The sequence below is a fragment of the Lissotriton helveticus genome, chromosome 5_1 (genome assembly GCF_964261635.1).
Source record: "Lissotriton helveticus chromosome 5_1, aLisHel1.1, whole genome shotgun sequence".
NCBI classification, from domain to species: Eukaryota; Metazoa; Chordata; class Amphibia; order Caudata; family Salamandridae; genus Lissotriton; species Lissotriton helveticus.
Window position 1 is genome coordinate 775,050,832 of NC_136065.1, and position 24,396 is coordinate 775,075,227.

General features: G+C 42.7%; 1 protein-coding gene across 1 annotated transcript in view; it reads right to left on the bottom strand.

Annotated features, from left to right (window-relative positions):
* Nucleotides 1–24,396, bottom strand: part of CDH23 (cadherin related 23) — a 1,152,220-nt gene that overhangs the window by 129,053 nt on the left and 998,771 nt on the right. The window contains exons 36-37 of the mRNA XM_078641088.1: nt 21,044–21,141; nt 6,242–6,362 (exon numbers count right to left, since the gene is read on the bottom strand). Coding sequence (XP_078497214.1) covers nt 6,242–6,362; nt 21,044–21,141 — 219 coding nt within the window. The remainder of the gene's footprint in view (nt 1–6,241; nt 6,363–21,043; nt 21,142–24,396) is intronic.

Here is a 24,396-nt window from a genome sequence, read left to right on the forward strand (position 1 = left end):
AAGATGGTGGCTGAAGTGAAGCAGCGTGACAGTAACAAGTAGTGGGTATTCTATAATCCCTATCCCAAAGGACTGTAAGAGAGCCAATGTTGAAAAGGAGATGCCTTTATACATTTCGAGGTCAGGATTCCAAGCTGTTCCCACTTGAAAGGTCTATCTCTTTGTTTTACAGAATGTCAGCACTTCATGTGGGTCTCCGTTGAGTGGCTGCTCAATCAACACTATGGTTTCCCATGTGTTTACACCTCAATTTAAGATCATTCTAGCTGTGGCTACCAGAAGGTGCCCTGTAGCTGACCTTTTGTCCTATATGACGTGTAAGGTCCAGAACGTCGCAGTTGTCTGAATGAAATCAAGTGGAATATTGTACTCAGCATTACGGGCAGCATGTGGTGTATAATTGCAAGCAGGGCCAGCTTCAATGCTGGTGGCAAAGGGTGTAACAGTCTTTGTTGGCGCCCCCCATAACCTCCTTCTCCATGAACTCCTTCTCAACCACTCTACAACAGTGCACCTCATCTCTCCATAGCCTCAATCAAGACATGCATTCCATTTTTTTGTAGTGCTACTCATAGTTTACTCACACTCAGTTCTGGGATCTGCATAGTACACAACCTTTTCAGCAGGCACATTAACCCTCTCCGCTGCATTATGATGAGAAAAAATTGCCACTAGATACAATTTTAATCTCAGCAGGAGGAACATTAAATATCTTTTCATTTTTACTGTTGCCTTAAACTGCCGGACACACAGGAAGTTGACACGTTTTTAAACCAAATTTATTTTTAAATACAGCATCTCCTACCAAAGTCAGTACCAGGTGCGACTGCACTGATCTCACTGCCCTAGAGTCGGCCCTGATTGCAAGCACAAACAGGGTTCAACAAATCAACATAAACATCTCAATTGCTTCTTATTTATACAAAGGGAAGATAAATATTAGAAGGTGAGGCCTCAGTAAGAATTTCTGGGATCATGAGATGACAAGTTAGGGCTTGGAGTGAAAGATATTGTTTAGGACTTGTAGGGCAGTGTATGTGGAAAGCCAGTTTTCTCTCACAAAGAGCAATGAAACATTTCACAGGCATATCAGGCCTCATCCCAGCACGAGGTAAACTGTCAGTATATTTTGCCAGTTGTCGAAAAATAGAAAAATAGAGTGTTTGGTGAGATTCCCACCACTGAGAAATGAGAGTTAAATGTGAACCAGTCTATGGGAGTTTCTCACCAACGAAGAGAGAGCGCACAATGTGGAGACTGTTTGGGGAGTCTCTCAGCAGCGATGAGTCAGTAATATAGGTGGAAGTGTGTCAAGCGATGTCTTCCTGTACTGAGGAGAGTGCAGCAGGGGTGAAGGGTGCTGTGCTGTCAATTTGTATGTCAAGACTCCACTGAGGAAATTTCTGAATCTGGCAAATCCAGTTACCTTGCAACGTAAGGACACATTCATTTTAGTTAGGCATGGCACAGGGAGATTAAGTGATTTGCCCAAAATACCAGGATGTGTTGAGCCGACGCCGAGACTCAAATCGGGTTCCCCAGTTGCAAGGTTGGCAGATCTGGTTGCTACTCCACATCATCCCATTCACTAATAAGCATGCTTTGATGGACCCGGTTTGATAGAAGGCATGGGGTCAAGGCAAGAACTTGATTTGGCAAGGTCAAAGATGTTGAGGACCTGATAAAGTAGTTATTATTTTCTCTTGCCCAATGTTAAATCGTTACGTACTGCGCCACCTTCATTAATCTGAGGCCTGCTGCTGCAGTGCACTCGTCATAAGTCCAGCACACTGCTTGCTTCGTCTATTAACACACTGCTTTCTTCTTCTATTAACCCCTTCCGTGCTTCCTCGGCCAACGGCCGACGGGAGCACTCCCTCCCCAGTGCTGCCGTCGGGCAACGGGCCGATGGAGCCCCTCCCACTCAATAGAACGCCTGCAACGCGGCGGAAAAAAACGCCGCGGTTTAGGCGTTAACTCACTGGCTAGTGGTTGTGCAGTATGCTGGGGTGTTGGGCGGCTAAAATGTGGGACACTGATCTTTACATTGGTCCAACTCGGGGCAAAGGAGGGGGATGGCCCAATAATAATCTATTGGCAAGTGATGAGTGGTCATTGATAACACACTAGCGCTGCACTACCTACTGTGATTGATGGACCTGTTACCTGTTACCCTGAAGCAGGGGACCCAGTCCATGTAGTTTCTGGCAATGGGTGTGACATTGTCTCATGATAAGGCAGGAGGCCTTGGTGCGGCAGTGAATTTTAAAATGTTTACACACATGCAGGAGTTGGACAACAAATCCAGCCCAATCAGTGATCCATCTATGGTGTTTTTTACTGGAGGCAACACTGTTTACCCAGGCATGGATTTTCCATTTGATGAAATATGTCCTTCACCGAGAGACAGTGCAGACATATTTCATGAAACATATTGTCACCGCACCGTGTGAGTTGACAGGTATGACATAGATCAGGCCCTGAGCAATAAGTGCACAAAATTAGGCACTGAAATCAAGCATTGTTACATTGATAATGCCCTACCTTGGCAATTATGCACTTTTAATATTTGTCTGCATACATATTTATAATATGCAAAACATATTGCCAAATTGTAAAAATAAAGGAGAGTCCCAGCAGCTCAGGTACACCAGCACTGGCACTCCAATTCCGGAGGCCGTTTGTGATCAGGCAAAATGCTATCCCTCACAGCACAAGACAGAAAATGAATGATGTGGGCTGCAGGATGGATGGGAGTTGTGATAATAGGAGGCAGCTGTAGCAGCATACCTTTGGCTTGGTTTACCGTAATCTGAATCAAACTTGACTTCTACGTTTTTAATAGTAGAGACCAAGACAGGGCCTAATCCCTTCAGTCTTGCTAGCCTTCTTCATTCCATGAGATTTGGTGACCTTCCGGTATTACCACCTCAGTTGTGGGCGAGTTGTGTCTCAGCAAATGCAAGCTTGTTGATTTTCTGGCCTCACACAGGTATTGCCATAATGAAATAACAGACCACCCTGTTCATCCAGGTAGAGGAAGATTAGATTATTGTGCCTAGCCACAAGGAGGTGAGTGCCATTATTGCCTTGTCAGTGCCTCAACATAATGTTAAAAAGGCTCAATGACTGTAAGGAGCCCTGCATAGTTGCTCTGATGAGAGACGGGCCCTGAGACAAAACATTGGAGAGAGTTAAGTACAGGGCCTTGTTGCAGTCTCCCCCACACTATAGCAATGTTGAAAGTGTCATTTGTTGCTGACAGGTCAAGAAGAATCAGAACAGTGACACCACTAATATCAGCAAACTACCATGAATCAACCAGGCATCTACTTCACACATGCTGAACAGGTTATAACATGTTTGTGTGTCCTATACCCCTTCAATGTTCATTACAACCTCCTTTTACCAGTCACTGGATTCAGTACCAGCTAGACTTGGTACTTTCTGCAGGGCCTTCCCAAACCTTTTGCCTTCAACTTCCTGTTTTCTGAACCAGTATTTGTTAGCTTTAAGGACCCTGAGCACCTTACTACTGCTAATAAGTGCTAAAGCGTGTGTGCTCTCTCCCAAAAACATTGTGTAATTGGCATATTTACTTCACTTGTAAGTCCCTTGTAAAATGGTAGTGCCTGTACCCAGGGACTGTAAATTAGATTCTACTAGTGGGTCTGCAGCACCGATTGTGCCACCTACTTCAGTAACCCTTTAAACATGTCTCAGGCCTGCCATCCCAGCCTGTGTATGCAGTTTTAAACTGCAATGTCGACCTGGCAAAATAAATCTTCTGCTAGCCCAAACATTTCTTTTTAATGCATATAAGTCACCCCTAGGGTAGGCCCTGGAAAGCCCTCAGAGCAGGGTGCAGTGTATTTAAAAAGTTGGACATGTACTTTTAAGTTTTACATGTCCTGGTAGTAAAAAATTCTTACATGTTTTTCAATTCTGCAAGGCCTACCTCTCCCACAGGATAATATAGGAGTTACTTTATTACATTTAACATGCTGTAACTTCAAATAGGAAAAGGTAACAAGTTCATGTTTGGTGTCTTTGGAATTGCAGTGACTAATCCTCTCTTATGGTGAAGTTGGAATTTAAATTACAATTTAGAAAATGCTAATTTTTAAAAGTTGCCAATTTCCTGCCTTAACCATTTAGTGCCAGCAGACTGTTTCTGGGTCACATGAGTGGGTGTAGCTGACAGTTGGTCTTTGTGTATTCCTGCTAGACAGCCACACACTATAGAGGGATTAGGTGTGCCTGAATGGCCCATCACTGGCAGGATGAGAGGGAGGAGTTGGCACAGCACTACTTACACTTGAATAGGCTGTGTACTGCCGCCCATGAGGCTTTCTTGCTCCTCATGGCCCCGTCCACTGCAAACAGGACTGTTTGTCTTGACTGAGAAGGTAACTTTGCCGTGGGACTAACCTGGTCCCTGTATCCGAACACTCCATCATGGTTGGCCTGAACTGGGCTCGGATAGGGGGGCATGCACTCACTCCTCTGAAAGAAGAGTCTTTGACCCTGGGGACGGAGTCCACTAGTCTCATTTGTGCTCGGGGAGTGGGGCCACGTGCCCTCCCTAACATAAATATGTTTGGCCCCAAGGCATGGGGTCCCCATGGCATCATTAGGTTCAGGGAGGGGGCTCATATGCTCCCACCCCTACAATTAGAGCATGGCACCGGGGATGGGTCTCCGATTCCCATTTGGGCTCCAGTAGGGAGCAGTGCACCCCCTTCCTTAATATAAATGTTTTAGGCCACCGGGAATGGGGTCCTATGGGCAAATAGTGGCTTTGGAATGGTGGCCAGCACACACCCTCCCTCTAAAGGGAGGTAGCTGCCTGCAGGGAATTGGACACAGGGCCTGCAGCCAACTCTACTCTGCGTGGCCAAAGGGCATGCAAGGCTTGGGTTGGCTGCCTGTGGAGGGTTGTTTGAAGGGCCTGACTACGGGCCAGGCCATGCGGCCAATTGCACGCAGCACACAAATGAAGGCCATGAATGGCTGAGGTTGACTGTCCACTGAGGGTCAGTTTCAGGGCCAGAACGAGCTGCCTAGCTCTGCGGCCAATCCCACACCCTTGCTTTTTTGGAAGGGGTTGGCTGCAGGCCCTCTGTCCAACCACATGCTGCGCAAAGCACGGTGGGGGTTGGCTCTACGTATGGTAATATTACTTTACGTTGAAAGAAAACTAAAAATTCACTGAAAAAATTATTGATTAAAGTAACATTATAGTTAGGAATTGTGAGTATATCTTAGTCTACATTTAAACCCCCCCTTACAAATTCACTAAAAAAATCAAAGACTAAAGTGACCTTATAGTTAAGAGAAAATGTCAGTGCCTATGTAATGTTTAGAGCACAAAGACCCACAGAAATGTACCAGTTATAGGTAGCAAGCCAAACTATAACTTGCCCCACAACCATGCACTGCTTATGATCTCACATATTACATCACTCATGACACTATGATATCATTTATGACATTATTGATGACATCTCAAATAACATTATTGATGACATCTCTGATGACATCATCCAAGCTACTTCTGTATACACATTTCTCTAAGAAAAGCATGTGACATTAGCGGTATAAAAGTAAGTTTCTGTTATGTGCAACATTGACTCTATAGGAAACACTTCATGAGTAACTGAGCTCATAGTGAAATTAAACCACATATAGATGGGTAACCACTATTGCACACAGTGTTCGATCAGTATACAACTGTTCAGAGAAAACCAACTTCTTCCAAACAATCAAGCTCTGTTACATATCTAATGCCCTACTACAGACAGCCTTTATCATGTATCAACCATTCACAGTTAGCTAAATTCTCGTGAAAAATGAAGTGGACATGAATAGAAAAGTGTGTACTATAAACTATATATATATTTATACATATTTTATACATTAAGCACAGTTACGAAAATACTGGTTTGTTTGGTTTATTTCCTTTCCTTTTGTTTTTGTAACTTTTCTCTGGTGTGGTTAGTTATATGTACTTCTGTGGTAGCACAGTTTCAGAGGCCTTTTTTTTACTAGGCAGAGACTGCAAGAATTCAAGCCCGAATGAAATCAGAGCATTCTTTTCCCTAATGCGACGTGCCCATTGTGGTATCAGGACAGGTTTTCTCCTGAAGCACACAGGATGGCTTGTGCTGCATTAAGCGGATACCTTGCTGGTGCACATAGTACAACTGAAGCTTTGTTTGTGTCTTGAAGGAATCATTACCTGGAGAGCAGAGAGATCCGCTTGTGCCTGCACTGTGGTGGCAGGCTGCACATCCAACACGTTGTAATTGCGGAACAAATTCCGTAGCTGTTCTTTATTTGCATCAATCATCTGAATCACTCTGTCAATGACAAAAACCACATATGTTATATTCCGCACTCAGGCTGGTATTCTTCTATTATTATTGCATGTGAAAGACAAGTAGGTAATACATCAATTAGGCGGGTCAGTGCTTGCCCACTGTCCCCCTCATATCCTAGCGCTCTGACAACCATGGATCAGCAGGTGAAGCAGAACCCTTTTAATCAACCATTTGTTTTTCTTTCTACTTTCCTTAATCACAAGAAAACAGAGGCCTTAGAGTCATTCCTCATTATTGAACATTAATGAATATAGACCAGTAGAGGTGATGGTCCCTGGGGCTGCGAGGGCGTCACGTGGCCTCCGCATTTAACAATGTTAGCCCTGGGAAGGTGGCGGCCCCTTGGGCTGCATGGGGGGCCACGTGGCCCCTCACATTCAACAAAATTAGCCCCGGGGAGGTGGCGGTCCCCAGGGCTGCGGGTACCCTCGTGCCCCTGCATGCATTTTGATCATTGCCCCCGGGACCTGGCTCACCCGGGTGCCTAGTTAAAGAAAGCGCAGGACCCTGTGACACATTTTGTTTTTTTGGGCTGGATTCATGGTAGTTTTAAAGCCAAGCATGTGGGAAGAAAAATTATATTGTCCCACGTAGAACCAGCCACACGATAAATATAATGGGAGCGCCGGGTGGAAAGCTATTTAGTGTGTGAGTTTATAGAATGGGCACATGGGCTTCCTAAATGGAAGTATCCAATGGATCTAATATCCGGTGAGACCACAGACTCCAATGACTATCAAACAGGTAATATGTTATAGGAAGCACGAGTTCGAGCAGAATTTAGAATTGGTACGGGTATTTTGGGAGTGTATTTGTTCCTTTTTAATTAATATAATAGCACAAGGTCACTATTAGATCTAACGGAGCAAGCTAACAAATTTGTAATATGCCTCAAATATTTAAGTAATTTAGTATCTCCATAAAGACCATGAGAATTAGAAATTATATCGTATTTTCCCCCTGTATACTTACAAACTAGAACTCTGACTTTAATGGAAGATAGAAGACCGCTCGAGGAGAGGAGTGATTAAATAATAGCATCGCCTCATCCACATACCCAAAAGGAAACTTTGGGAGCGACAAAATAGTGATAGCTAAGCTATATCTGCTCAAAACAGGGCCCTATAAGTATAAGAAATTGAAAAAGGGATGCCAGGATCATACCATGATAGGTGTTTTATCTTCACAGAGTGCCAGAGCAGAATAGAGATTGGTAGTTGAGTTTATGAACTAACTGGAGCAGATCAGGGGTATACTAAATTACCCTTAGAAGGTAATGGAGATTGTTGGAGTGATGCACTAGCGGGAGTGACTTAGACCATAGAATTGAGTGGCATAGATACCATGTTCTATTGTTTTCAGAACGTAATATATCCTGGAGGTATTTCTGGAATAACAACATATACCCTTAAAGACAACATACAGGTATTTGCACATACCATCATTCAGCGCAGGGCAAGTGCAAATTATTAAATAACTAGACCCCTCTTTCCTTTCCACAACCCCTTTTTTAATCTGCTATGAGTGAGGTTTGAGTAGTGGTTAGAACACGGTGAATATGGATATATAACAGTACTGAACTTTTTATATGTGATTTTGTTATTGTTAATTAGTAGTAATTATGTTTTTCATGTATGTTTTAATTAATAGATTACTGTTGTCATTAAAGTTAGAGTCCTGAAGAAGGTGGTTCAAATCGACTTCCATCCACCGAAACGCCGCGTCAACAACTTTAGGGTTCTGTATTTATTCTGTGCATCTGCATGGACAGATGTGAGATATCAATGTGGTTTAAAAAAAATGACTTTGATGAATGAATATATTTTTATTGTGTATGTATTGTTACATAAACTGTGCCTGCATATATGAAAGATACCAATTTGTGAATAACATGAGAATATAGTAGGGTTTTGTTTTATTTTATTTTAAACCAATATCACTGTTTTTAATGCCTTAACCGCAGCGGTTTTTCCGCTGCGGTGTGGGCGTTCTAAAAAGTGGGCGGGGTTCCGTCGGCCGAAGGCCGACGGCAGCACTAGGGAGGCAGCTCGCAAGGGGTTAAAGAATCGATGCTGCTAGTATAATAAATAAATGTAATATTCTTACATATATTGGGTTCAGTAGTTTAGTTGTGTGGGTAAGAGTGTGAATAGGTGTAAGCCTTGTGTCCAAAGTAATCAAGTGTCAAGTGGGGGACACCACCCTGATTTTGGCATAGAAGAATATAACAATCAGGATTATTCGATTTAGTTGCCATTGTCCTAAAAACGCATTATCATGTAAAATAAGTAAAACATTCGACATAACCATTAGTAAAAAGCCAATTTCAGCATAATGCAATATAACATAAGTATAACTGTTGACAAATAAAACATAGTATAATCTACAAACATTACAATTATAAACCTATCTTTTTCCATAAACAGCTCACGGCAAGTAAGAATCTACTGACGCCTCATACAATTCATCGTGAGCTATCTGTTTTCAGTATTCTTAGCGCCTCCGGAAATTTCCTAGTCATTAACCTCAAGCACAGCGGCTTTATCCATTTCCCTCTGAAGCTAGCGTATTTTGGGTAGAAAAATAAAATATGTGCAATATTTTCTTTGGCGTCTAACGAGAATAAAGTACATTTAGATTCCTTCCCTGCTGCTTGGTGAGATGGCCACTTGACTATAAATTAATTAATCTGGAGGGTCTTGTAACAATATTTCAAAAAGAGAATTTTAGGTTGAATTTCATCCCAAAAAAGTTCAAAACTTAGAGTCGACTTAAAAGATAAGAATTGTGGGGTAAGCCTTCCCATTGTACAGTCTAGTGTGGCCTTGTTCAAGATAAAATTCCAATAAATGTACTTTAGTTAATTTTTTGAACCTGCAGTCAACGTGCTAGGGTCTGTCCAGAATCTATTCAGACCCAACTTGAAAAAACAGTTTTGCAAGCAGCTAAACCAAAGAAATGTAAGTTGGCAATCAAGTTCAGTAACTCTCACAAAGCTTGTCTATATGAGTTTAATTCTTCTGTGACCCAAATTCTGGTCCAGTATAGTAGAGGTCTCAGTTTCGCCAAGTGCTCTGACCTCTTAATGCCAATATCATAAAACAAGGGGCTCAATGGAGTATTTTGGGGAAGAGATGCAAACATCTGCATCACTTTGAATTTGAAACATGTAAAAACCCAAGACCCCTAAGATTAGTAAATTAACGTTTTCCCCGCCCCATAGTTTGGACCCATAAACGGCTGCTGTTTGAGCGCTACATCTATAGACCTCCAGCGCAGGGGAAATTGCCTTGGTCTCAGTGGCTTGTTGTTTCTTGACAATTGGTATAGTGTTTTGTAGTAGGACTGTCTTAACCTTATTTATATGTGGTTTCCATGACAATTTTGAGTCAATTCAGCGAGCACATCAGGATATTTCATCGCCTCACCCAACATGTTTCGGAGCTCCTGCTCCTTGATCACATGTCGTGGCTTGTTCATATACAGATGCGTAGGGAGGCAGTCTCTTAAATAGCAAGGCTGGGGTCTGCCTTTCATTGTGTACCTCTCCGCAACTTTTGGATGAAAGAAAATAAAAAATAAATAAAAAACAAATATGTATATATATATATATTCACTGAAAAAACCATAGGTTTCACACCAGTTATAGTTAGGTGGAAATTTTACTCGCATAAAACCATTGAAATTACCACGTTATAGTTAGTTGGACTCACTATAACTTGCGCGTGCAATGCACTGCTGATGATGTCACATATTACATCACTCATGACATGGTCAGTGACATCACTCATGACATCATTGATGACATCTCAAATTTGTATCCACAAAGTGCCCCGCCCACTTGGGTGTGTACTTATGGATATTTAAGTGCACAATTCACGGAAGCTGTGCCAGTTACGTTCAGCCCATGAAGAAGGGAAGAGTCCCCAAAACGGGTCGTCTATTTAATGAACTGCTGTGATCCCACTAACCTTGGGCCTGCTGTCCTGTCTAATAAAGAAAGCTGTATCTCCCCGATTGTTTGGACTCCTTTGTTGGTGGCAAAACCTTTTGTTGGATTATACCGGCCATTTGTCAGGTCGTGAAGGAGGCCCGCTGCATTGCAGACCTGGATGCCGTCATTTGTCGACATCGTGTCAGGATGGAAGCTAGAGACGGGGCAAAGAAGCGCACGCACAAGTCAAGGAGGGTTACAAGCTACCCACTGAAGTTTTAATTTGTGTTTATTGACTGCCAGCAAAGCGGCTCACACGAGCAACGCAATATGCACTGCAAGTAGCAAGATGCCGTGGGGCAGCATGCGCTGTAACACTACCCCGCCCACTTGGGTGTGTACTTATGGATATTTAAGTGCACAATTCGCGGAAGCTGTGCCAGTTACGTTCAGCCTATGAAGAAGGGAAGAGTCCCCGAAACGTGTCGGCTAATTAATGAACTGCTGTGATTCCACCGAGCTTGGGCCTGCTGTCCTGTCTAATAAAGAAAGCTGTATCTCCCCAATTGTTTGGACTCCTTCGTTGGTGGCAAAACCTTTTGTTGGATTAACTAAGGCTCCCAGTTTTCCGTTTAAATGGATTTTTACATATAAATACAGACAGAAAGCTTTTTGGTTTTTGTCTGTATTTATATATAAAAACGGGAAAATACTAACACAACCAATGCTCCTCCTGCCTCTGTGCACTGTAAAATCCGAGTCAGAGGTGCACAGGGGCAGCCAAAAGAAATGGGAAGTTGCTGCCCTGAAATTGCTCTAGAGATGGGGGAAGTGGCAGCGCTGTGTCTGCAGAGACACTCCAGCACCCCTCACAGAGGTAGTTCACACAATCCAATTGTTGTAGCAGTGCAAGCAGCCGATGTCCATTAAGAGGTGTGAAAACACCACAGGACATCGGCTGCAGCTCCAGCAACCTTTTGGTTTTTTTAGGTCTCACGTGTGGCGTCACTGTTGTGCTGTAAAGATCCCATTTCATTTGCGTAGCTTTACAACACAATAAATAACCGCCTCCCCCCTCCCCACGTGAACACCCCCCTCCTCCCCCCCCAGTCATGCGGCTGATTGCATCAGACAAGCATTTATATGTGACCGGAAATTTTATTTTATGAGATTTCAGGGTAGCTGTGGGGTTGGGCTTAGTTTAAATTGGGGTGGGGTGTTGAATTAAGGTAGAGACTTTCAGAGAAAAGTGGTTTGGTGGTAGGGGGGGAGTCTTTGCGAAGCCCACCCACCATCGCTGTCGGCTCAGCTGGTGCCATGAAGTTGTCAGACGTATCGGCCTTAAACTGTGCTGATTCTGCTCAGTGTGGACTGATACCATAGAAATATGCACATTTTATGGCACAGACTACGTAAGCAGTACCACGCGAAATGCGCGCTGCTTTCAAAATGCACAAACAAAGGATTCTTGTGCCACTGTGCAAGAGGCCACCGCGTCATATAAAATACTCAATAATAATAAAACAATACACAATTTTGATGTCACTTCGAAGAGGCTTGTTATATTTCTTTCACATTCTCATCATTTCAGAGCTGAAGCATTTCCAAAATATGCAACAAAGCCATAGTTGTTGCTTAGTTATTTTATGCAACTAACTACCATTTACAAAGCCAATAGTCTTGGCTTGTTACTGGTTGTATTATGTAACTGGATGCGATGATAGCAGTAGTAAAACACCAGGCGGAGGGCACACTATGCTAAGCACAGATTTTTAGTTTAGTTTTCGCCCCACCACTTTCATAAGTCATCAGCCGCCACTGCGTGTGGGGGATTAAGGGCACAACTGGAATTGGAAGTATTTTGCCACAAATCGGAGTGGGCCGGTGAGAAGGGTGGGTTGCTTAATGAAAGGCAGGACGTTTTTTAAAAGAGGTGGCTGGGGGTGTAGTCGATGTGATCTAAACTGTAGCTAGGGAGGGGCACTGCATTTAAACATAAGAAAGGAGGATCACATGTAAACGGAGGCCTGGGGACATAAGCGAAGTGTCGTGGCACATAGGAACTAGAGGCAGGGAAGAGCAAAGTTAGGTCATCGCTGTTTGATGCAGAGATTGGGAGCTAGAGCTGCAAGGGGGGATGTGCCAACGTCACTCTCACCACATTCCCCACACCAAGTTAGGGAGAGAAGTAGTGATAGACTCAGAGTGTGAATGGTCCACTACCATCATTTCAACAGATGTTAGCAGAGAGTGACAGGTGACACAATACACACATACATGAACACTATCTAGGCATTCAGACCAAAGGGAGCACAGCAGTGATGAGAAGCCGAGGGACACTGTTGCTAACTTTACACTCTTCCTCCTGGTAGTACCCACAAGGTGTTGTCAACATTTATTTTAAGAAAGCGTTTTTGCTGTTGACTAGGTGTAGCCTAATTTATTCAATCACAACAACAGGTGTTAAGCCTAGAGTTAGAAAGGCAATTGATGGTTCAACGAGCTGGCATTTAGAAAACGTTTCCTCCTAGAAAACAACCATGGTAAACTCACATTATATTTACCTACATAATTATGAAGGCTTCCCTTGTAAAAATTCCCTGTGCTCAGACCCCTGTCCCTTCAGTTGAATTGACAGGGTGATCAAACATGTCAGAAACCAATTTTCCTATTTGAAAGTCATGCGCAATGCATAGGTTGCCATCACCATAACTGACACATTGCAGTCGTTTTAAGTATGCGTTATAACCATATCATTTTAAAGTGAAAATTCTTTATGGGATTTTGTTTTTAGTTAAAAAAAGTATTTTGCAATACAAGAAAATAAAACATATCCATATCAGGGTGTTACAACCACTAATCAGAAACTTCTCAACGCCTCCTAAATTCCCACCCACTAACACAGACCACTCATGCAAGCAGTTAAAAGTTCCATTGCTCATCAGTCATCCAGGACCACAGAGAATCCAAACCGAGAAACCAAAGAGAGGTCCATCAGCCCCAAGGCTTGCACGGTTATAAGGACACGTCCGGCCTCTGTACTCATTGTTAAAGTAAGATAGAAAAGGGTTCCATAATCTAGGGAAAAGGTGAGATTTATTCTCATGTCTTATTAAGGTACCAATGTTTATGCAACCAGAGCTCGCATGTTGGCGGGTGTTCTCCCGCCCCCCCCCTTCCCCTCCAAGGCATAGGAAACTGTATTGGCCATCAGAAGTAGGTGAGATAGCTTTTGGCAGCTAAGGAGTTATGGAGTGGATACATACCCTCTGATGGCCAGCCAAGCAAAGACTGCTCAGATAGCTTGCCCATGTCCTTTCATTATGTCTATGAGATGCAGAGATAACCATATCTTAGAAGTCCCCCAAGCGAGGGCAGGACCACAGGATGTGCAGTAGGGCGGCTACTTTGCTGCAACCCTGCCAACCAGCAATAGAGTGTGTGGTATTAATGATGTGAAGTCGGGTAGGTGTAAGGCGCCATCAAAATAGTATTTCATAAAGGATCCCTTTGCTTCAGGGATGGCGGGTAAGGCGCTATTATGAAGGAATATTTCGAGCCATTGTCAAGTGCTATGTTAAGATCTTTTCCCACTGCATCTGGAACATTTGCATACAGTTGTTGGGGAGTTAGGAGTGTTCTAGATTTTAGAAACTAGGTTTTTAGGCTAAGTGATTTTTTTTTAAATACCTGCTATTTAACCTCTAAGTACTTACCATAATTTTCAAATGAATATATATTTATAGACCCCTTTCAAACAGATGGGCTATTGTGGTTGGCCAGTAAGGTTGTGGTAGATAGTCACAGGGAATCACAAGTCAGTTGATAGGTGACTCACTGTGCTTCAGCTGATGAAACACCCAGTTGGGAAATGTCTCCTATTTCGCCTTAAGTCCCCCCTATATATTTCCCTATAAAGTCAAGATCAAAACACTCTGATACTGAGGATTCCAGTAAGCCAGGGGCATTAATATCCGGCTCATTACTAGTTCCTCCCTGCATAAACAAGGCTGGAATTTGACTAGCCACACAGGCCCCCTGCAGATGGTCTATTTGACTTGTCAGAATAGGTTTTATGGGATTCTAATCATTGTCAGGAGTACATTTACAGGGAAAGCAACGTCTTATCACTAAATATCTCCAATTTCCGGAGGCAAGATGGCGGCCATGGCGTGGGCTGTGTAGGCAGCTCAGATCCTCTCTCCTGGTCCCAGGCTCATAGCCGTTCGCGGAGAGGAGCGGTTTTTGTTATCCGGCGAGAAAGTAACCCGCTGAAAGGAAGGAAGGTGGAGGCCAGTGAACGAGGCTGTTTAATATTAGTTGTGCTGCTCTAATCCGGCTATTGTGGATGGTAGAGACGCCGTGCGAACTGAGCGAAGCCGCAGCGTAATGAAGGAAGCGGCGGCGTTGGGAGAGAGCACGAACTGAGAGCAGACCAGAAGAGCAGCTGGAAGAGCAGCGGTTGTAACGACAGCCACAGTATTTTGTGTGAACGCGGACAGCTGGTGCTGGATACGGATGTTGGGCAGTTTATTAACGGCCTGGCATTGAGTCCCACTTTGGCGACTCCCCGCTTTGCTGCTAGGGTATCGTTGTGTGGTTGTTCGTGGTCGAGGAGGAGCCACGACGAAAAAGAGGATGCCACCGAAAGCTTCGGCGAAGGTAAACGAGACAGCGAAGGTTACTACGCGCAGTGGGAAAACCAAGGATCAAGTTGTGGGGAAGACTGTTGAAAAGACGGGGTGAAAACTGCTGGTGACCCAGATGAAGTAGGTGAGAATGCTCCTGACACCCCCGGTACCCCTAGCAGCGATAAAGCTTATTTTAAAAAAGGATGTGAAAGTCGGGGGAAGAATGTTGCTGCTTTACGTGTGCTTAAACAAGGAACTCAGACTTTGCCCGCCATGTTTGAGAGGCAGAATGTTCGTAATATGGAACCTCCGCTGGGCCCGGTTGAAGCGGGTTGTGATGTTGCCTTAGTGAGTGTACATAGTGATCAGTTGCACTCAAAAGAAATAGCAATAAATGCAGTAGAAGAATTTGATGTAAACCCAAATGAGAAGCAGCTTTGCCCAGGACAGATTGGTGTTGAGAGCTGCATGGTGGGAAATGAAGTCCTGGAAAGAGTTGACAAATTAACAACGGGCAGTTTGGATAATCTAGTAACGGAAATAGACCTGCTTGCTCTAAGTGAGGGTGCACAAGGAGGGACAGCGGTACACGAATCTGGTGAACATTTTTACTCCTTGTCTGAGGCATCCTCAGACGAGGGCACAAATACGAGCAGAGACTGGGGGGACTATAGCGAAGGCAGCAGCTTGGACGAGGATTTAAGACAAAGCATGGCCTCTCCCAATTCTAGTGTCACTACTATTAAGAAGCGGAAGAAAAAGGGGTCACGTCAGGCTACACCCGAAAACGTTTTAACCCCCTGTGAGATTACAAAGGGAGCACGAGTGTCAAATTTAGTTGGCCACGAAGGGGAGAAAAGTGGAAAGGACATATCAGCCTCACAGGAGATTACTCTGGCCATTATCTATGATACAATGATGGGCCACAGAGCGGAGAATACTCGAATGCAGGCTACTTGTAGTAAGGCCAAAAACGCTGTCCGGTGTGCGATAAAAATAGGTGCGGAAACAGCTGATAGAGTCACTGAAGCAGAGGCCAGAATTTCAGCATTAAAAGACCATGCTGCCGCACAAAAAGTGGAGCTAGAGTCTATTAAGGCTCATCATGACGACCTGAGCTATAAATTGTCGGAACTTGAAAATCAGGCCCGTAGGAACAATTTATGTTTTTTGGGGGTTCCAGAGAAGAAGGAGGGCTCGGATGTGCGTAAATTCGTCGCGGAATAGCTGAAGGAAGCTTTCCCTGAATTGACATCAAGGGACTGGTCTAGGGAAATTCAAAGGGCACATCGGTTCCCGTTCACAGTAAAGAAACCTCGTCAAGGAGAGGAGGACCGTCCTAGAGCAATTTTAGTTTGTTTTAATAACTTTCTAGCTCGAGAGGACATATATGTGTTGGCGCGACCAGACAGGAAAGCATCTGCTAAGGACTGTAATTTTTTTGTTAGTCCGGATTTCTGTCAGGCCACAGTCTCAAAGCGGTGGCATTTACGCCAACTGATACCGGATTTTCAAAAAAAGGGGGCGGTCGTGTATTTACAGAATCCGGCAAAACTTAAAGTTATGTTTAAAGGGCAAACTAAATTTTTCTGGTCAGAAATTCAGGCTAAAGAATTTTGGGATATGCTGTAGGGGGTGGTGTTAGAAGATAAAAACCTGGGAAAAGTGGTGTTTTGTTAGTTAAGCTCTGGGAAGATCTCCCTCTCTTGTTTTATTTTTTTTCAGGCTTCTGGTTTTCTTCTCCTAGTGTTGTTCTATAGGTTTTCTTTTTTTTAGGGGCCGGGGGGCACGGCATTCCATATTTTGCAGGGACTACATTGGGTAGGATGGGAGGGGGGGGGGGCGGTGGGGGGAATGGATGGGTGGGTAAGGGGTTGGGTGTGGGGTCTAGGTGGTGGGGGGTAAAAAGACAGCAGCAGACAGGAAGTGGTTTAAGGAGGCAGGTGTTATACAGATGAACGTAAAAGCAGATAAGAGCCATAAAAGACGTGAAAGAAACTATAAAGTACTCGTAGCTAAGAAAACTGGTTGCTCAATTTTGGAATTTGTTTTAGGTAACTTTGTTTATGGATAGGAAAATATTTGTATATTGAATATATGTGGCCTTAATGACCCTAAGAAACGACAAGTTTTAGCCAAAATCGTGCAGATACTACATATTGATATACTGTGTTTGCAAGAAAAACACGTTGCATGGGCTAACAGAGGGTATCTAAAAAACATAGGTATGGAGTTGGTAGTATGCTCTAAACAAACTGGAGTGAAAAGAGGGGTCGCGATACTTATAAAAAGGGGGTGGGTGAGTGTGTAAAGGCTGCGGCAGACAAATGGGGCCGCTGGGCCATTTCTGAGCTTCATGTTGGGCAAAGTAGGTTTACACTCTGCAACGTCTATGGGCCTAATTTGGACGATGCCGAACTCTTCAATTTTTTGAATTTAGAATTAGCACAGTGGACGCTACCAGTGTTAATGGGCGGTGATTTTAATAATAACATCGAAGCAGGAGGGAATATTAGATCTAATTATGTGTATTTAGGAAGAAAGAGGTTAGTATTCACTGCAATACGGGGCTTGATTTTAGATCATGGTCTTTACGATGTCTGGAATTCAAAATACCCCGAGGACCCTGGTTTCACATTTTTTTCTGCCCCTCATTCAAAATTCGTCCGATTAGATTATTTTTTTACCACGTCTGCATTGCTAGCTAAAGCCAAAATTGAGATTCATCCCAAGCTGGTCTCTGACCATAATCCGATAATATTAGAGTTGGCTTTAGACCCGGAAGAAAAAGTAGAGTTTCAACAGTGGTCTTTTGATAGGAAATTACTTTTGGATGAGGAGTATTGCCAGTTCATGGCTAAAATAATTCAGGAATTTTTTGATATTAACAAAGGTACGGCCGCCCAGGAGGTAGTCTGGGACGCGTTCAAATCGGTAGTTCGTGGGGAAGCCCGTAGCTTTTCTAAATTCAAACGTAAAAAGATTTGGCTTAAACATCGACAGGATTTTGATCAGGTTCTTATGATGGAGAAGAAACTTGCAGAGACGATAAGGTTAGGTGCAGAACCAGAGGTAGTTTATGCGGTTCAAAGGGATCTTACCATCAAAAGGGTTAGCGCATATGCCAACATTGCGGATCAGATCGCTGAAAAGTATATACAGCATAAAGAAGCGGCGTACGAGTTTGGGGAGAAAACGGATAGACTGTTGGCAAAAAGGGCAAGGGAGAAAGCAGTGTATAATGATATCCCTAAAATTAGGGATCTTCAGGGGGTTCTCCAAGAAACTAAGGAAGGTGTGTTAACTGCTTTTCAAGGATTCTACCAATCGTTATATAGTGATTCGGGATCTGAGACGGGTGGGGTGGATGTTGTCGAATATTTAAAAGATGTGATCCCTGTAACATTGTCGGACACTCAAAAAACGGTATTGTTGGCACCGCCAGATTGGGGAGCAGTTTAATTAGTAATGTTAGGTTTGGCCCAGGGTAAGGCTATGGGTCCGGATAATATCCCATTCGAATTTTATCGTACGTTTAGGAATATGATGGAAAGGGAATTGGTAGAAGTCTGCCAGCAAGCCTTTTTGGGGAAGGCTCCTCACTCGTGGTCTAATGCTACGATTGTGGTGTTTAAAAAGAAAGGCAAAAATGACACTGAAATGGGGTCTTATAGGCCGATCTCATTATTGAATTCAGACAGTAACATTTATTCCAAACTTATTGCTAACAGGTTGAATGATTTGATGCCGGGACTGGTCTCTTTAAGACAACATGGATTTATTCAGCGTAGAGATACTACGGATCATATAAGGAGGATCATATATTTGTTGGATTGGTCACAGGGTATGCATTCTCCTGTTGGTGTGGCCCTGTTGGACGCTGAAAAAGCGTTCGACAGGGTCTCATGGAGTTTCATGTGGTCAGTCCTGGCAAGGAAGGGGTTTCCGGCGGAATTCATCAGGGCAATTCAGACACTGTATACCCACCCATCTGCTGTTTTACGGGTTTCCGGGGAGACATCAGGGAAGGTGTCGATAGCAAGGGGGACAAGACAATGCTGTCCCTGCTCCCCCTTGCTATTCGCACTATATATTGATCCCTTCATTATTACTCTGGAGAAAAATATGGCAATTAAACCTGTGCAGATAAATAATTGGGATTTTAAAGTATGCGCGTACGCAGATGATATCGCGGTATTGACATCAGATATTAGCAATGCATTACCTAATATTATAGAGGCCGCTGAGGTTTTTGGCCGGTTCTCTGGATATAAACTAAATGTTGAAAAGACACATCCTATTCATTCGGCGGCCGCCCGCCCAGAGAATATTATGTTTGAAAGGGAGGCAACCTATTTAGGTATAAAGATTACAGCTAACGTTGAGGATATCATTCCTGTAAATCTGGACCCTATCATTGCTTCTTCTAATAAAATACTAGAAAGAATAAATAACTTAAAACTTTCACTTTTTGGGTGCAGCAATGTGTTAAAAATGCTTATAATTCCCAAATTTTTGTATTTATTTCGTGCTATCCCCTTTCTTATACCTACTTCTTATTTTTCTCGAATTGAGAGAATGTGCTCTAGATTTTTTTGGGGGTATCACCGGCTCGGAGAGCATTTAAAAAATGTACGCTGCCCCGAGGGAGAGGAGGTTGGGGTATCTCAAATTTCCAGTTTTATCATTGGATAGCTATGTTACAGCATATGGGTGTTTTAATACTACCGGAAGATCCAACTGAGGATTTTTCTGCCCCATCTATTTATGAGATGCTTTTGGGTGCTGAGGCAAAACAATGTTTAAACCGTATTATTGAGCCAAGCTATTATAAGAAAACTAAATTTAAGACCTTTTATACCGCTTATGTTATATGGAGGACAATAAAAAAGAGACTTGGAATAGGTCCTAATTTAAATCTATATACTCCTCTCCAAAATTGCTCCCTTCTTCCAGAGATATTTAATGACCGGGTGATGCTTAGGTGGCACAATCTGGGGATTTGTAAGCTTGGGGATTTGTTTCAGGGGAATTACTTTGTTTCCTATGACTATCTAAGGATGAAATATAAGCTACATCGCACTGATTTTTTTAAATACCTTCAGATACGGAGTTTTTGCGAACAGAAAATATCAAAAAATATGATAGTATTAGGGAAAATTGAGATCATTGAAGCAATTAAAGATAGGCATAAAATGGGGCCCTTATATCAGCTACTTTTGGAGAAGGTAGAAGATGATCTAGAGGCCAGCGAGTTAAAATGGGAAAATAAATTGAGTATTGATCGAGTTAATTTGGAGAGAAATATAGAGATGGCTACTAATGTATTACTTAATGGACCATTGAAAAGCCAACATTTTATGTCAGTCTTTGAGTTATATTATACGCCAGGGAAACTGGCTGAATGGAATTCGGGGCGGGGAACTAATTGCAATCGCTGTGGCCTACATGCAGCAGATGCCTCTCATATGTTTTTTTTTTTTTTTACCCCAAGCGCTCCCGGTTCATTGGTGATGTAGAGTTTTATTTAATGAATAGCTTGGGTATACGAGTACAATTATCGGCACAACTGGTTATTTTTGGTTGTGAAGAGAGTACGGCTAAAAAGTGTTCAGTGGCAGAGGAAGGTTTTATTTTTATATGCATGTCTTTTTTCCGCTCGTGTATCAAGTCTCAATGGCTTGATGTTGAATCACCAAACTTTATTAAGTGGCAAACTAAATTGCTGTCTATTTATCAGCTAGAGACTGCGTTGTACAAAATTAAGGGTATCAGAAAGAACTCTTTTGTGTATAAATTATGGTCTCCAATTACTAACTGGATAGGACTTTAGGAGAAATTCTCGTATTGTATTATTAATATCTAATTTATGTATTTTTTTGTTTTGGAAGCTTGATTATGGAGATCTGTATTAGCCAAAAAGTGTTTTATGTTGTTAAGCTACAAATTGTCTCAAAGAAAATGAAGGTGTTTGCCTACTGATAAGCAAGTATTTTTTGTCTGTCTGCTGTCATAAAATTTAAAAAAAAAAAGAAAAAACAAATATCTCTAATTTCCCCATCCATCACCACACAACCTGTTGAGGTGCATCTTACTTCTCCACGTCCAGGATGCGGTTTGTGTCTCGATTCACCACATGGAACAGCATGTCCGTCTGAGCAAAACTCACACGTCCCTTCTTGTCCACATGGAACTGTAATGGAAGAGATTGCACTTGTTGAGTTTGCTTGTTGAACCTTGTCACAACATATGTATACTCTCAATGTATTCGTATAATATACTGAGCATGCAAAAACACTGCACTACTATAGGTTGTTTACAATCTGCTTATGCTTTGCGAAATTCCTAGAGAAAAGAAGTACTGAGAAGGGATCAAGTGACATTTTAAGAGATATGGTATGTTGGCAAACTCAGCAAACCTTCTCTAATAAATCCGTGGCCTCTTGAAGAAATATATATTTTTTGTTTTTATTTTGTTTCAAGTAGATACTTCTTAGAGATACAGGATATGCCCTTTACACGGTCTGCCATTTGCTGTTTTACATACACATCTAGCTTGCATCACCTGCTGCCAGCACCAGCAGAACCCGCACCTTCCACAGCATCATCTTTCACGGAGTCAGATAAACCATGAGGAACATATTCAGGAACACAAAACACCTTCGGTCCGATGGCTCGCCTGGCCAATGCACGAGATTCCATCGATAGTGACAAGACCCAAGGGCGGAGATTGGCCAGTAGGACTGTGGGGTGTGCCCATAAGATTTTCGTCAATCAGACTGGCATATAATGTTAAACATGAAATGGAAGCAACGCCTGAGGGGGGCTTAAGGGTCAGTGGAAATGGAATGGAGTGTGTGAGGAGTACTTAAAACACAGTATTTCGTAAAAAATAAAAAAAAACATGTTTTAAGACCTTCAAAGCAGAGCTTTGTCTAAGTGGGTTTTTAAAAATACCCGGTGAAATCGAACAGAGACATCTTACTATACCGAACTAAAAGCCCCGGTATCCAACTATTTAGTAAATAATACATTTTTAACCTCATGGCTGCTGAAGCGATTCCCCTGCAGTGCTGGGCCGTAATAAAAACGGGTGTGGTCATGATGAGCTCAGCTCGTCATGAGCACCTGAGAGGTATATGCCATGACGAGCTGAGCTCGTCATGAGCACCGAAGGGGCTAAGGGAGGTGTAGCACAAACACTAGCCCCCGAAGCTACCCCCTGAATGTGAGGGTTCAACACAAGATCAGAACAAGATTTATTGCGCTATTAATTCAAACCTTTACAAATCATATTAATGTACAAATGGACCATAAAATGATAATAAAACGTTTCCCAACTACTGAGTATAATTTTACAATTTTAAGGTGCAGCTGGCACATCCCTTCTAACGGAAGCTATAATCAAGTTAATGACATGAAAAATTTTATAATAATAAAAGCATGGCCATAACCACAATGTTGTTGCAAAATGACTTGAAATACAAGTTTCTCAAAGAAACCACAATAGTCCAAACTTATGAAACGTGCTCCAGAGCTGAGTCCATAACTTTAACAAAGTCAATTATTATTTGCTATGTATAACTTCCTATATATTGAACAACCAATTCTTGACAGGATCATAAGCCCATAAGGTTGAACATTTTCAGCAGCAGTTTTCGCTCCGGGGCACCGACATAACACAAATGCTAACGACTCCTCCATAAAACCACAAATCCGACAACCTGTTACATCATTCATACCTTTACAGCAAGCCATAACCCTGGTCAGTAGGAACAGATTATTAGAATTTAAAGCCTGCTAAGACGTCTTTCCAATAAATTGTTGCAGGACCATCATATGTGACCCGGGTCTCCACTTAGTCTATAAACCGTGTGGACTCTGGCTGATGTCCCGGGAATATCCTGTTTCATTTCTCTGGGGCTTGGTACTAGCCTGTCTTTAGTTTTATAGAGGATTCGCATTATGTCCCTCTACAAACCCCCCCATGATTCTTCTGAGATTTCCCCGTTCATTGGCCCCTCCCATTCAGATATGCATTTCCATCTGGGTGCAACTATGGATTAGGTCAACAATGTGTAAGGGTCGAATCTCCACTACTATTTCAAAAGGGGTCTTTTATATAGTTGCCTAATTTCTATAAGCAGATTGCATAGCCCATTGTCTAAATTGATAATATCTACATCTGTCTTCTTCAGGTAGGTTATAGGATCCCTTGCAGTTTTGAAAAGTTCTGATTTGGCTGTTCTCAAACAAGTCACGTGTGATTCTACAGTCTCAATATTTCCCCCCTCATCATGGGCTGAAGTTACACTAGGGTGGTTGTATGCACTTCTGAGATGAAGGATTGGTTGTTAGTTGGTTTTCCTGCCCTGTTAAGTCCCACACTCCTAGGAGAGTACTTGTGATTTGACTGCAGTATAATCTATCTGGACTGTTTGTTCGGAGCAAAATATTGTCCTAATGAGCCCTCCCAGCTACTGCCATTGGGCCAGTGCCATTGGCTTAGTGGCGAGTGCCATTTGGGGCATACAGATGCACCTAATGTTTCATAGTTTGGCTTTGTGCGTATTTTCCCATTTTTCATAGAGGGCTGCCTTATAATAGTCTTGTATGTCCAGGATACTCAGACAACCCTTAATTTGTCTGAGAGACACTGAGCTTTCCCATGCCATCTGAAGTTCAACATGTACCTGTATTGATAGGAGAACGTATTTATTTATGTGCACCAGGAGTATGTAGAATAAATATCCCATTTGGAGGTGGACATTCATTTCAGAGCCAACAGTGTGCCCATCCAAGAAAAAGACATCTGTTTCTATCTCACCATGTGTGCCTTAAGGTCCGATTTAGCTTGGTAGTTTAGCTCCTTGTAATTCATATATGTTTTAGGAGTTATATATACTCCTTAGTATTAGACAGAATCGGTTGATACTCTGAAAGGGTTTGTTGTACTCAGGTATTCTGTTGGGCTTTGGTCAGATTCACTGGTAAAAGGAATGAGGTGTTTGCCTTTATTTTATACCCAGACATCCCCAAAGTCGTTTAGCATGATTAGTGAAGCTAGCATGGAACGCCGTTAGTGGCAGAAGGATGTTATCTACGAAAAACAGTATACAGTGTTCCACCCTCCAAACTCGATATCTTGAATCTGTGGGGAGCTCCAATGGCAATGGGCAGAAGTTTTATGGTTATTACAAATAGGAGCGGGTATTGGGTAGCCTTATCATGTTAATCACCACTGGGTTAGCCAGTGGGATTGGACTCCATTGAATAAGATCATAGATTTGGGCGACTAATCATATGCAATAGTCATCTTAATAAATGACTTCATTAGGTTAAATTGTTTCATAGTTTCACCATCAAGGACAGGCTCATCCACATGATTGCCATTTCTGAGTCAAGTGAAATTAACGCCGTACACAGCATTTTCGTCATGGAAATTTTT